The sequence below is a fragment of the Oreochromis aureus genome, linkage group 15 (genome assembly GCF_013358895.1).
Source record: "Oreochromis aureus strain Israel breed Guangdong linkage group 15, ZZ_aureus, whole genome shotgun sequence".
NCBI classification, from domain to species: Eukaryota; Metazoa; Chordata; class Actinopteri; order Cichliformes; family Cichlidae; genus Oreochromis; species Oreochromis aureus.
The window spans coordinates 16914695-16927416 of NC_052956.1; the positions used below are offsets into that span (position 1 = coordinate 16914695).

At 39.5% G+C, this 12722-nt stretch overlaps 1 protein-coding gene across 1 annotated transcript in view; it reads right to left on the minus strand.

Annotated features, from left to right (window-relative positions):
• Positions 1-12722, minus strand: part of ryr3 (ryanodine receptor 3) — a 116391-nt gene that overhangs the window by 53025 nt on the left and 50644 nt on the right. Inside the window, exons 18-33 of the mRNA XM_039598692.1 lie at positions 11645-11778; positions 11275-11516; positions 9141-9333; positions 8445-8661; positions 7829-7933; positions 5729-5832; positions 5131-5214; positions 4232-4391; positions 3973-4117; positions 3430-3635; positions 2960-3134; positions 2266-2474; positions 1927-2090; positions 1763-1811; positions 1496-1656; positions 344-506 (exon numbers count right to left, since the gene is read on the minus strand). Coding sequence (XP_039454626.1) covers positions 344-506; positions 1496-1656; positions 1763-1811; positions 1927-2090; positions 2266-2474; positions 2960-3134; positions 3430-3635; positions 3973-4117; positions 4232-4391; positions 5131-5214; positions 5729-5832; positions 7829-7933; positions 8445-8661; positions 9141-9333; positions 11275-11516; positions 11645-11778 — 2511 coding nt within the window. The remainder of the gene's footprint in view (positions 1-343; positions 507-1495; positions 1657-1762; positions 1812-1926; positions 2091-2265; positions 2475-2959; positions 3135-3429; positions 3636-3972; positions 4118-4231; positions 4392-5130; positions 5215-5728; positions 5833-7828; positions 7934-8444; positions 8662-9140; positions 9334-11274; positions 11517-11644; positions 11779-12722) is intronic.

The following is a 12722-nucleotide window of genomic DNA, read 5'->3' on the forward strand; positions in this document are numbered from 1 at the left end:
TCTCTCTCTGCAGGTTTAATTTGCTGTGGCGCAAATGAATTAATGACACCTGAAAGGATTAAAGGGAGGGAAGATCGTTCTGAGAGTGTGTGGGCAGTACAAATATGTGATGAGTGAAATCTTTTGAGAGAGAGATTAATATAAAGACAGTGACTCAAACTGCTTAGAGTTTCTTTTCTTTTTGCGTTCAGGATATTAAAAAAAAAAAAAAAAACGTGTGCCAGAGCAGGGGAAGAATACTAAACCACAGGAGAAAGTCGTAATAGCTTACGTCTATTGAAGTTTACGAGCCAAACCTTGTGCTTCAGTCCTCTGCCAACTGATATCTATTATACTTACTTACCTGATATGATGTGGGGAGCTCTTTGCCATTGGCAGTGAAGGAGACAAGGCCAGTGGCCAGGTCAGCCAGACAGCCAATCTCCAGGTCGGAGCTAGAGCGGCTGGAGGAAGACGGGGTAGCTGCGTCTGCTACACACACCATGTAGCAGTTACTCCTCTGAACACTGCGGCAAAGCAACCACAACATGAACTCAGCATTAATAAATACAAGTGAATGCAAATATGCACAGGACAACATAGGCAACTTGGGGGGTGGGGGTGGGGGGGTGTCAAACAGGGGCCACAATAAATTTTCATTTGGTCAACACTCATTGATCTTTTGCCTCATTCATATTTGTTACACGCAGAGGCCATCTTCCCCATTTACCTCCCTGGATGCTGAATAACAATGAAAACCAGCTATGAAAAGATGAGTGAAATTTTTTTGTTTGGTCTGTCAGCCATAAAATAATTGCGAGCATGTTCGCCATACTGATCAACACAAAGCGATGACACAGGTATTAGTGGTATAAACTTTGAAATGTATGCTTTTTTAAATTATGAACATACATTTGCAAGGATGGGTAATCCCCGGATGGCAGTCATTTAAAAAAAAATGAATGGCCATATTATTTTTCTTTGCTTTTAATTAGCTTTCAGGAGAGCTTCTAGCATACTAAGGGATTTTTTCTTGTAATATTTTTTGATGTTTGTGCAGCTCAAATTGGATTCCCTCATATTTGGTCACAAATGCAGCTACATTTGGAAAAACTAGTAAAAAGCTAAAATTTCAATGCCTATAAGACATAACACACACAAAAAAAAATCATCTGATCCTTAGCATCCTCATCTAAAATTGTTTAAATACAACCTCACATGAACAACAACAGTTAATGACATAAACTGTATCATTATTTATTTAAAAAAATACTAAGAAATAAGCCAAAATGTAGAAGCAATGTGTGGAGCTTGTAGAAGCACATTTAGCAGCAATAACTAAATTAAAACTACAAGAAAAGTGCCGTCATGAGAAATCAAAAAAGTTATTAAAGCAGGTATTACCACAGAATGCACTTCTGAAAGCACATATCCCACTGGAATATTAAAGCCTCTTCAAATAAAAGAATCATACATTTCATATGAACTCCAGATATTAAAAACGCAGGGAGCATACCTCTCATGGACCCTTCCCCTCTCATCTCCCAGCGTCACTGTGACCGTGCGGGTTTTGCTGAGGCTGAAGTTCTTGCTATAATAATGATAGTCGGGTGTGACCCAGCCCACCCACACACAAGCAGGGTCCTGTCCAGCAAACACTCGCACTGAGTAGTAATACTGCCAATTAAAAGAAAAAGGGCAAACAGTGCTATCGGTTATTCTGAATATACAGAGAGTAATGCTATAGTTTTTTTTATTTATGTGAGAATCTATGTGAATTTACAGTTGTGATGCTTCCAAAGTCAATACTTCCATCTTCTTTTGGAGGATGGCTGCAGAAACAAAAAACATGACACTAACACTATGGGCTTTTGTTTTTAACTATAAGTATAAATTGAGATAAAACACAATTTCCCAATAAAAAACAGCTTCAAGTACATGTCTGACCTGAGCTTCAGTGATTCATCCAGGAGCTTGTCTGCAGAATAAAACTCCACGGGCATGCTCAGTCTACAGTAGACCATGTCATTGTTGCTGTTTTGAGTGCCATACGTCTTGTGAGTGACCTTAAGGCAAGGAGGGCTGTCGACTGTTCCGTCAATCCTCGTCACCTGAGGAGTAAATCAAACCCAAAGCGAGGGATCAGTAATATCAATGTGCCCATTAACACCAGCTCTAGTGTTTATTATAAATAGCTGTCTAGGATTAAAAAAAAAAGAAAATCTCAACTCTAGCAGCAAACTTAAAAGGCAATAAAAACACTAATGATATTGAGAATGTGTGTACCTCAATATCAGGGTGTTCCTGAGGTACATTGAAAAAAGTGGGCAGGCGCTTGCTGAACCACATGGTGACCTCTCTGTTCATGTTAACAGCAAAGGGCTCAAAACCCTCCTGTAGACCACACATGGTGTAGTACTTGAAAGTACTGGCGTCCTTGCCCAAGTTCATACGGCCGATCTGAGACATGCTGAGACTGCACACGGGGATGAAACCTGGTGTATTTAGAAAAATGTATTATTTTGACATGTGCATTTTATATGGTCATTTCAGATCCTTATTTCACAAATCAGGAATATGTTAAAAAAATATATTTAAAAAAAGAATGCCAGTGCTTTATATACATACACGCAACAGTGAGTTGGCTTTCTTAAATTCAGTACTTTTTAAAAAAAATTCAACTTCCTTTCTTTGTCCCCAATAACTCAAATGTCATATGTTTAAGAATCTATCACTTATGAAATCTAAAAACAAACTAAAAACTTTACTTTATTCCTGTGTGACCATCCTCTTCCAAAGTCAATGGTTCATTTGCAGAGTAATGAGCCAGTGTCACAAAGGACTTAATTAAAATGAAACACTCTTATCATTTTAAGCTTTTCTTAAAAACTTATGCAAACAAACCCAGTCAAACTCCCAGAGACACTTTGAAGGAAACAGGCAGAATAAATGAAGTTGGCTTGAAATACGAAGCCCTCACCATCCTCTGTCTCAAAGTCAGTGAAGCAAAGCTCGGATCCTTTATTGGTGATCAGCAGTTCTCCGTTAAGGGTGAAAATCATCGATTTGTCCTCCATGTTGATCATGCAGCCAACCACGTCGCCCTTTTTCCAAGGATGTCCAAAGTAGCGGCTGCCTGCATGCATACGTCGTCCCTTGAAAAACACATAACAAGAATCGCATGTTTTTGTCTTTCCTAATAAACGGAACAATAAGTATTGTTAAAATGTAAAAAGATATAATATACGGTGAAATCCTGAATTTAGAAAGTTTATGGCTGAACTACATATACTTCGTTACTCTTATAACCATGCAGTAGTCTCATTTTTAGATTCTAATTAGTGTAACAATGTCCACGACAATACATCTAAAGTATCTAGATCTTTCAAAAAAGTTGCCTTCAGACAACTTCCCATGACTAGTTTAAAAGAAGGGATACATGCAGTGTACCCGATATCCATCAAAGACGAAGGCTTGGTCGTCCACTCCGAGCTCCACATCAGGTCTGCAGCCTGGTCTGGCCCAGCCAACCCTCATGTCTCCTCCACTCAGAGCCTCAAACTCAAAGTACCACTTCCCCGTCTTCACCGCGTAGGTCTGCTCCACACGGAAGAAGCGTATCGTCTCGACGCTCTGATCATCAAGCACGTGCACAACTTTAGGCAAAGATACGAAAACCAGAGAATTTAACATGATGGATACACGTGCTCATATTTTCAGTACTACTATTAGGCTTTACAATCAATCCGTAGCTATAATGAGGATTCGTCAGTGCCGGCTTTCAGATTGAAGAAATGTGTAAAAATATTGTATGCATAACTATGAGTTGTACCACATATATTTGTAGTATATTAGCAAAATCCGTGCACTCCTAAACATTTACAAAACCTTAGGTGAAAGCAGTGCTGTTGCTGTAGCCTTTGAACATACAGTAGATGGTCCTGTATCAGTTTTAAGAGCTTTAAATGACTGGTGTCAGCGCCAGGGTCTCACCCTCTTGATCTGGGGGGTCGATCTCATATCCATATCCAACCATAGTCCTGATGGCCTCTCTCAGACTGTCCCTGTTAGATTTCTTGGTGCGTTCATCCAGTAAAGCATATGGCACCAGGCGAGGATTACGCCTGCTCTTCAAATCCTACCACAAGCGGTGACAAGAAACTGTACTAGTGGACTGAAGTCATTTAAAATTAAAGGTAAAAACAAGACATGAGTTTCATTTTCTCCATTTCAAATGCTGTACGAACTTTACCTGCTGGATGCCATAGGTCCATCCTTGTTTAATTCTATCTTTGGCCCACACATTGTGCGCATTTTCGGCCAGTTTATCAACTAGAACCTCCTGACCAGCATTCAGTCTCACATCAGAGAGGTCCAGTGGCGCAGGCTTATATCCATTGGACATCATGTAGCTACAGATGATATTGATAAGATAAGATACGGGTATCTTACAACCTAAATTTCCCCAAAAAGCTGGGACTCTGTATAAAATCTAAATTAAACAAAGTGCAATGATTTGCTGATATCAAAAAAAAAACATTTTAATCACAACGGAGCACAGAAAACATTAAATTTAACTGGGAAAATCTAAGATTTTATGAAATTATTAGTTTGTTTTAAATTTAATGACATCAACACATCCCCAAAAGGCTGGGATAGGGTCAGAATTACCACTCTGCAGCATCCTCTCCTCTTTTAACGAGAGTCTGAGGAGACTGCTTTACCTTTGAGAGGAATGTAGTTTCATTCTTGTCTGATATAAGATTCTAGCTGCTCAACAGTCACACGTATTCTGTCATGGTTTTTTCACATAATGATGCTTTCAGCTGGTGAAATGTATGTCTTGCTGAAACATGGAAAGGCTTCCCTGAAAAAGCCCAAACTAAAACAATTTGTTTTTCATGCTGTAAGTAAATTATGGATTTTCAGATCATTGCATTTTGTTTTTATTTACATTTTACACAGCATCCTAAATTTTTTAGAACTGGGTTTGTACATAAACAAGGACACTGATTATATAAATGCCTCTAAAATTCATAAATTTTTTTGTTGTTTCTAATATGTGTATCTAATAAAAAGATAATAAAATAAAAAGATCTGAGAAATTATACATAGAACTATAATATAACTTAAATTTATAGGAAGTCTTACTTTTTGGGTAATTTGATTTTCTTCAGATCGTCTTCAGCGTGAATATTAACCTGGGCAACATGGCATCCCAGGGCTAAAAGGGTCCTGAGGATAAAAGGAAATGTGAATAGGAAGAGTGAGAAAGTCTATAACCAGCATCAATATTCAAGCTTCATTACATTATGTTAGATGAAAATGATTCGTCTGAGTGAGTTCTACATTTTTAACACTGCTCATTAGACACTGATAAATCTCCTCCGATCAATATAATAACACTGAACAGCACTCAGGTTGGGCTGTGTGGAATAATGTCATTTGGATCTCAAACTGTATGTAATTGACAAACTGCATACCCAGTTAAACTTTCCTCTAAGAGCAGGACGCTTTATTGAGCCAAGCCAAATGTTTTTACAGTGAGATGACTCAGTAGTTGGCTCAAATAAGCTTTGGATCCAATATTTGTTAAAAATCAATAATGGAATTCACTCAGGAGATGCGAGTCATTACAAGCACTGCTTTAATCTTAGCCTTAATCTGCTTTTGCTCAGCATTCAGGAGGGGAGCTGCAGCAAGAAATGAATAGGTAACTGGATTATCCAGAGGACAGCCCAGGCCTTACTTTAGGGTTTCACTGGACATCTGCAAGTTGTAGTTCCTTTCAGTTTCAGGCAGCTTGGCGAAATCCACAAGGCAAGGGTGCTGCCTCTTGTTGTCATCACGAACCTGAAAAAGAAAAAGGAGAAAGCTATCAGTCAGGTGTTACTACTGCATGTGTCATCTCACCACACCCACTGTTTGCTCTATAAACCTTCCTGTCTTATAGATTTATAAGCAAAAATGACTCCGAATTCAGAAACTAAAAAGTGGACTGCAGCTGAATTCATCTGCAGTTGTTGCTCAGAGATGCATATTTTGTTTGTTTTTCTCTGCCTAATTCAGGACTCAGGTGTTGATTTTTTTTCTTTCCTTTTTTAAATAAAGTGAGATAAGCCCAGTTCAGAGAATAGACTTGCAGTAGCGAGAGACTCGGCTATCTGTGAGAGTGGATGGGAGGAAATTTACAGCTGCACGCAGACTCTCAATAAGACGCTGCCAGTGACTCCTCCTGATAATGCACTCTGCTGCTGACAGCAGTTAAATAGAAGTGAAGTGCACACGGGGTATGAAAAATACACAGTAAAGCAATACACAAAGATACAAAGCAATGATGCTGCATTCAACTTTATTATTGTCTTGATCCAAATACTGAATCTTCCGTTTGTCCAGAGAGCCTTGGGTTGTGTGTAATGTCACTTTGAGCTCCCTGAGCTTGTTACAGCAAAATTAAAACACTAAGCAGCTGCTTGGACCTAAAGATTGTCCCTAATAAACTATAGGACCTGGGCTAACCCCAAATGAAGCTTTCTCCCAGTCTTAATTAATCTGAATGTCATACTCTTGGAAGGTGAGACGCTCATTAAGTTTGTTAAATGGCCGCTGTTGCGATGACAGTCTCGGTGGGAAATGATTCTGTGATAACCACACTGCCGTACAAAAGAGGCAGCATGTGTGATCAGACTTCTAACAAGCTGTTCTGCAGTAAACAGGAGTGACTGACAGGAAAATGATGGGAGAATGATAGAGGAAAGCAGTGCAGACAGGAATGATTAAAATGTCTTTAGATACAGAGGACTTTAACTATAGTTACACTGAGCAATTTAGAGATTGACAAACAAGCTTAGTAACATAAAATTAGATACTCTGCATGAGTTGATTTGACACCGTGTCAAATAAAGGACTTTTTATTGCTTGTAGGAGTTTTTCTAAGATTGATAACCTTTTTTATAGATTTGCTTTTTTGCTTTTTTTAGGTTAAGCTTGAATCTTGCATCGCTCTATTTTAAGTTTTTGTTGTTTGCTTTTTGTTAAGTTTTGGATAAAACATTGTTTATATACGTTATTTATTTTCAACCTTTTATTTAAAACACTGAATAAATATAGCTCCCAGTTTAATCAATTAATGGCACATTTAATTAATTATTTAATGATGTATTTAATAATTTTGGCACTTATGGCCCTCCACAGTTTCTCTTTTTTGATAACAAACTCTCTGGCTGTACAAGTAAAAACGACTTGTGAATACTATAGTAGTAACACGTTTCATTATTCACAAGCATATTATGTGTAATACTTTCTTGGGAGAGATCAAGTAAGTGTTGCCATACAGCTGAAACCCTCCTCCTTTCTATGAAAACAAGCACCTCTATGTTACAGGCAAATCAGAGAAACTTGAATGCAAACACTAACATGCAAATATTGCATGGATCCATTCCACTTTATCTATGTTCATAAGTCTTACAAACACTCAAACTACTTTCTGAAGCAGTGAGGTCTTCAGACGCCATCGCTGACATCACTTGCCCATAAAGGAACAAGCCCTGAAACGTTCTTCATAAAAACTTTTCTGGATTTCTCGACACACACTCTGAAGCCTTGACACATTACGTCTCATCACTAGTGAGGAGGGTTTACTCAGTTGTAAGCTTAAAAATTCCATGTGAGTGTCCTTTTTGTCCTCTAGCTATATATGTTAACAGGCCATTATGTCTGTAGTCAGGGACTGAAATCTTCAAATTAATGAGCCATTAACAAGCATTTCAATTTTGACCACTTGAGTTGACCTTCATCAGTGTTTCCAGACATATCAGATAAATAGATTCCAGATGAATCACAGGTTTACCTTGCCATAGGTCCAGCCCAGTTCAATCTTGTTCATCCCCCACAGTTCGTGAATGTTTTCTGCCAGCTTGTCCCGGATGTTCTCCAAGTGAGGGGGAAGAACAATCTGCAGAGAGAAGGGGAACAGATGGTACAGTTGGATTAAAAAAAGATGCTGAAAAAAAAGAAAAGGCTGACAAATGAAAACCGTTCTTCCTTATGTCTATGCAATTGTTAGAGCCCTAGGGGTTATGCCAAGTTTCCTACTCTTTTGTTACACTGAGGTAGAAAGTCAGCACCTATTCTCCATTTGTACTTCAGAGCCACTTCTGCAGCACTGAATGTTAAATTACAGGTGGGTAACACAAAATGAATTCATCTCAAATGGGAGATTCCCTGAAACCGCTGCTGGCCTAGTAAACAGCTTTGTCTTCTTTTTAAAACAGCACTCAAACAAGAAGGAGCAGGAGAGAAACGGCAGCAATCATGTACCCATCATGGACATTTTATAGCACACTTTTTGGAACCAGAGCAAACCAACCAAAAGAACTAGAATATGATTTTACTGTATATTCAGCACAAGTGTTCACACCGCTGCTTGTAATTTCCTTGGGTGAAACATCACTTTAACATCTCACCTGACTGGTGTCAACAGGAGTGGGGATAAAGGAGGCCTGAGAGAGGAACTGGGTGGTTCCCAGCAAATCACGGACCCCATCATGGTCCCTCTTGTACTCCTTCACAGGCTCTACATGCATCTTCTCTTTGGGCAACAGTGCTTCATAACACGGAGAGTAACCGGCAGGTGGCAAGAACTTGAAATCTCCATGGCGACCGCCTAGCAGGAACCGGACCCTGTCATAAGACATTGATGACAGTAAAAGGCAGTAAATAACTTGACATCTGTCTACATCTCTGGCATTGCATAATATCAGGCTTGTAGTAGAGATTTAAATGTTCTTCTTTGGTTATTTTTTTATTTCATTGTTTATTGGTATGCTGTAGGCATAAAGATGTAACAAAGCATAACACGTCACATAAATCTAAACCAAATATAACTTCATTTGAAAGGAAAACATTTTAAGAAATGGTTTCAGGTTTATTTTTCCCCTTTTGGTATGACTTGTTCTGTCTCATTAAGATACCAGGAAGCTGCAGCACAGTAACAAAATTACTTTAATTTGGTGCTATGCCATTGGTTTTTGTGTGAACCTACAGAAGTTGATAAGGTGCAAATTCATCAAGAGCCTCAGCAAAAAAACAATAAAACTAACATAATTTCTGTTGAAAATGCCTTTACTGATTATGCTGGAATTATAAATGCAGAGCCTTACTTTACACCTGCAGAAAAGCTGACTACAGGGAAGAAGAACCCGTCTGTGTTGAAGTCCTCGAACATGCCCTGGACAGGCTGCCCGTTGATCCTGAAGGACATACTGGGAGCTCCCAAATCCAGACAGCAGCTGACCACATCGTCTGAGTTCAGCAGGTGCTGGTTAATGGAGGCCACGGCCCTTGGGATTCGGCCTAGACAACAGCGTGCAGAGACAGATAGGGAGGATGGATGGCTGTTACAGCTGCAAAGTCATTGCAAATGTAGGGCAGGATGATGGGCAAGGAGAAGAGAAGTGAGCAGAGAGGTTGGGAATTGGGTGGTGAGTGCTTTAACAGGAATGTCATGAAATGGATGAGGGGAGGTGATGGGTCTTTTAGCAGATTTAGAAGGGAAGTGAGGTGAAATAGTTTTTATGCTGTTAGGCTGAGATTGGAAAAGAGAGGGACTGAGAGACTTATACCCCTTGAAGCACCACGAGGACAAAGATATGGACTCAAACTACTAACTGGTTCCTTCCTCTTATGCAGGAAGAAGAAAAAAAAACTGCAATCAGCTGGCACTTTCAACTGAATATGTACGGCATGCATATCAAAATCATTCGAGACGTTACAAGGCTTTTCAGAAGATGCAAAAGAGAAGTCTAACAGGTAGAGGTTGGAAAGTGGAATTTTATATCAGTGTCCCAAAGATGAAAAAGCAAAGTAAAGAGGGGACAGCAGGCTCCTGCATTATTCACAAAAGGTTCTGTCAGGGCAAAGTCCTTCAATAACCCTTTTTAATTCCACAAACTTGGAGTTACCTAACTGCAGTAGTGCAGAGTAGCATGGAACAAATTTAACAGTTTATATTATATAAAGACGAGATAACAGAGCAAGTCAAAAGCTAGACTGTGCTTTTGTCAGGTTTCCAGGCCCATCATATTTGCCTTTTTGCAGTAAGACTGTCTTTGACCATGCATGGTTCCTAGTAATTACACGACACATGGACAGAATAAAGCCAATGGCCCAGAACCAGACCGCTAATCATCTCAGTCTGAACCACAAGATCTTAAAAGAAAAATGAAATAAACAAAATAACATGATTCAGAGACAGATCTCTAAAGTTTCTCAATGTGATTGACTTCACTGAGTCTGTAGCATTACTTCACTGAATTCTAGTGCTGTTTGCTTCATTAGTGACTCTAGTGACAGGGAGTAGTGCAGGGGTAGGCAACTCCAGACCTCGAGTGGTGGTGTCCTGCATTTTTTAGATGTGTCCTTGATCCAAAACAGCTGATTCAAATGGCTAAATTACCACTTCAACATGTCTTGAAGTTCTCCAGAGGCCTGGTAATGAACGAATCATTTGATTCAGGTGTGTTGACCCAGGGTGAGATCTAAAACCTGCAGGACACTGTAATATTTTCATTGTTAGCGGCAAGCTGTAAAAACATTACCTTGTAATTACTGTATCATTTCCTCTTAGTTTGATGTTTAGTCTTTATTTCTCCAGGTTAGGGGAAAATATAAACTCTATATTCACCCAACATAAGTTATAAACTCTTTATTCAACACACCTTGTTTTAACTGAGGGCATAAGAGTCAGTCATGTGTGATGTCTGAAAGAAGACACTGCCTAGCAGCTTCCAGGAAAAGTATAGAACCAGACAATGGAAACCCAATCAGTGATAATGGCTATCTGGTTACTCAATTTCACAGTTCCACAGACCGACACAACAACATCATTCTTGTTTTGTATTGCTGTTTTTAACCACTGCACAGATTCAACCTCTGTTCTGCTTCAGTATGATAGCTTTTCTGTCAGGAGGTCATCAGTTATCCAAGATGCACCATTGGTTTTTGTCCATTATGACACACTACGCGAGATAAAAACTGTCCCTTTTTTGTGCATACTGCCTATTTTCATTCTCAAACTGATGTGATACCCTGACTCACCATGAATCATCCAGATCAGTGCATAAACTGTTTGTTGTCAGGTAGACTAAATGTAGGATAAAAACAGCACCGAACCTTAAGATTGTATGCATCTAGACTAAATATACATTATGTCTATATTTTCTTACATACATGGGTTTTGAATTTCAACCACATATGAGATCTACCAGCAGTGAAATATTAAATTAAGATGCTCACCTGACCAGAGATGCAGTCCATCAAAGCTGTAAGAGTACAGGTCATCTCCAACACCGTTGCCTCCCCACCCTTCTCCTCCACCGGGGTACGGAGCATAGCCTTTAGTGTTGGCCCAGCCTACCCTCAGGTGGGTCGGCTCACTGGTTACAAAGTGGTCCACTTGGTCAATGACCAGCTCATAATACCACTTCTTATACTGAGCTGAACCTTCAGCTATGCCCAGGAAGATATTTGGTCTCATACTGGAAATGAAAACAGAGGGAAAGTCAACACTGGATGGAAATCATCACTCCAAATTTCCACTCTTTAATCAGCTGTGTACACTGGGGTTACTGCATCCAGCAGCGGTGCAATACTTTAAATTCTCTACCTCTGAACATCATTGACCAATCGAGTCTGAAGCAGCAGGTCCCTATTGGGAAGGAGGTTGTCACAGATCAGATTCTGATTGGCTCTCACTGCCACTCCATTGCATACACAGAGGGAACAAAGGACATCCAGGATCTGACAGAGAAAAAGACAACACTTGTGTCAGACACTTTTTTCCTTTTTGTGTGAAAATATGTCACACATCCACAGTGTGTCAGCGTTTCACATGCTCCGAGAGGAAATGATTAGTTATTCAGACAGATTCTCTGCAAGCTGTGATGCTTGTAGCACATTCACAGCGCACAAGAGGGCCTTCAAGCAGAACCATCGTCCTCCACCTGCCATTCATGATCAGCAACTGCTGTTTACAAGAAAGCTCTTTGATGTCTTCTAACAAGTGACAGTGTAAATATTAGGAGACTGACATTTAAACACTGCATACACAACACTCGGCTGGAACGAGCGAAAGCCATGATAAAGATTTAAGTACAGTTTTTAAAACCTAGTTTGACAGCTTGATTTTTGTAACAGCTGTTGAGGCTTTATAACCCAATGAAATGTCTTTAGTGTTTAGTGTTGGTGTTGGTGTTTTAAAAAAAACAAAAAACAGAGCAACTTGCACCAAAGTAGATCCCAATTTGGACTGGACCACAACGAAACACTGGATATAAATCTTTAGACTTCCATAATGGGAAGGAAAGATGTCTCCCACCTCTGCCCGCAAAGAACCAACCAACAGCCAAAATGTGACAACAACTGAGCCAGTCGTGTTTTTGCACTGACACAGTAGAGTATTTTTCTTGGTCAAGTGTTTTCATGATGCAAATTCGAACAGCATTTGTTGATTGCTCTGAGAAAAATCAGAGACAATTATTGTGTTGGCACTTCTGGATTGACACATTAAAGAAACGGTAGCTGTAATATAAACTTGTCATGTAAAAACCTTATATAGGGGAAATCATACCTCACTTCCGCATTTTTAGTGGTGATTGATGATTCTATGTATGCATTGGCAATCCTAACTCAACTTTGATTTCAGCAAATCCTCTGCCAAGGCATAAAACCAAAGCACTCTGTCT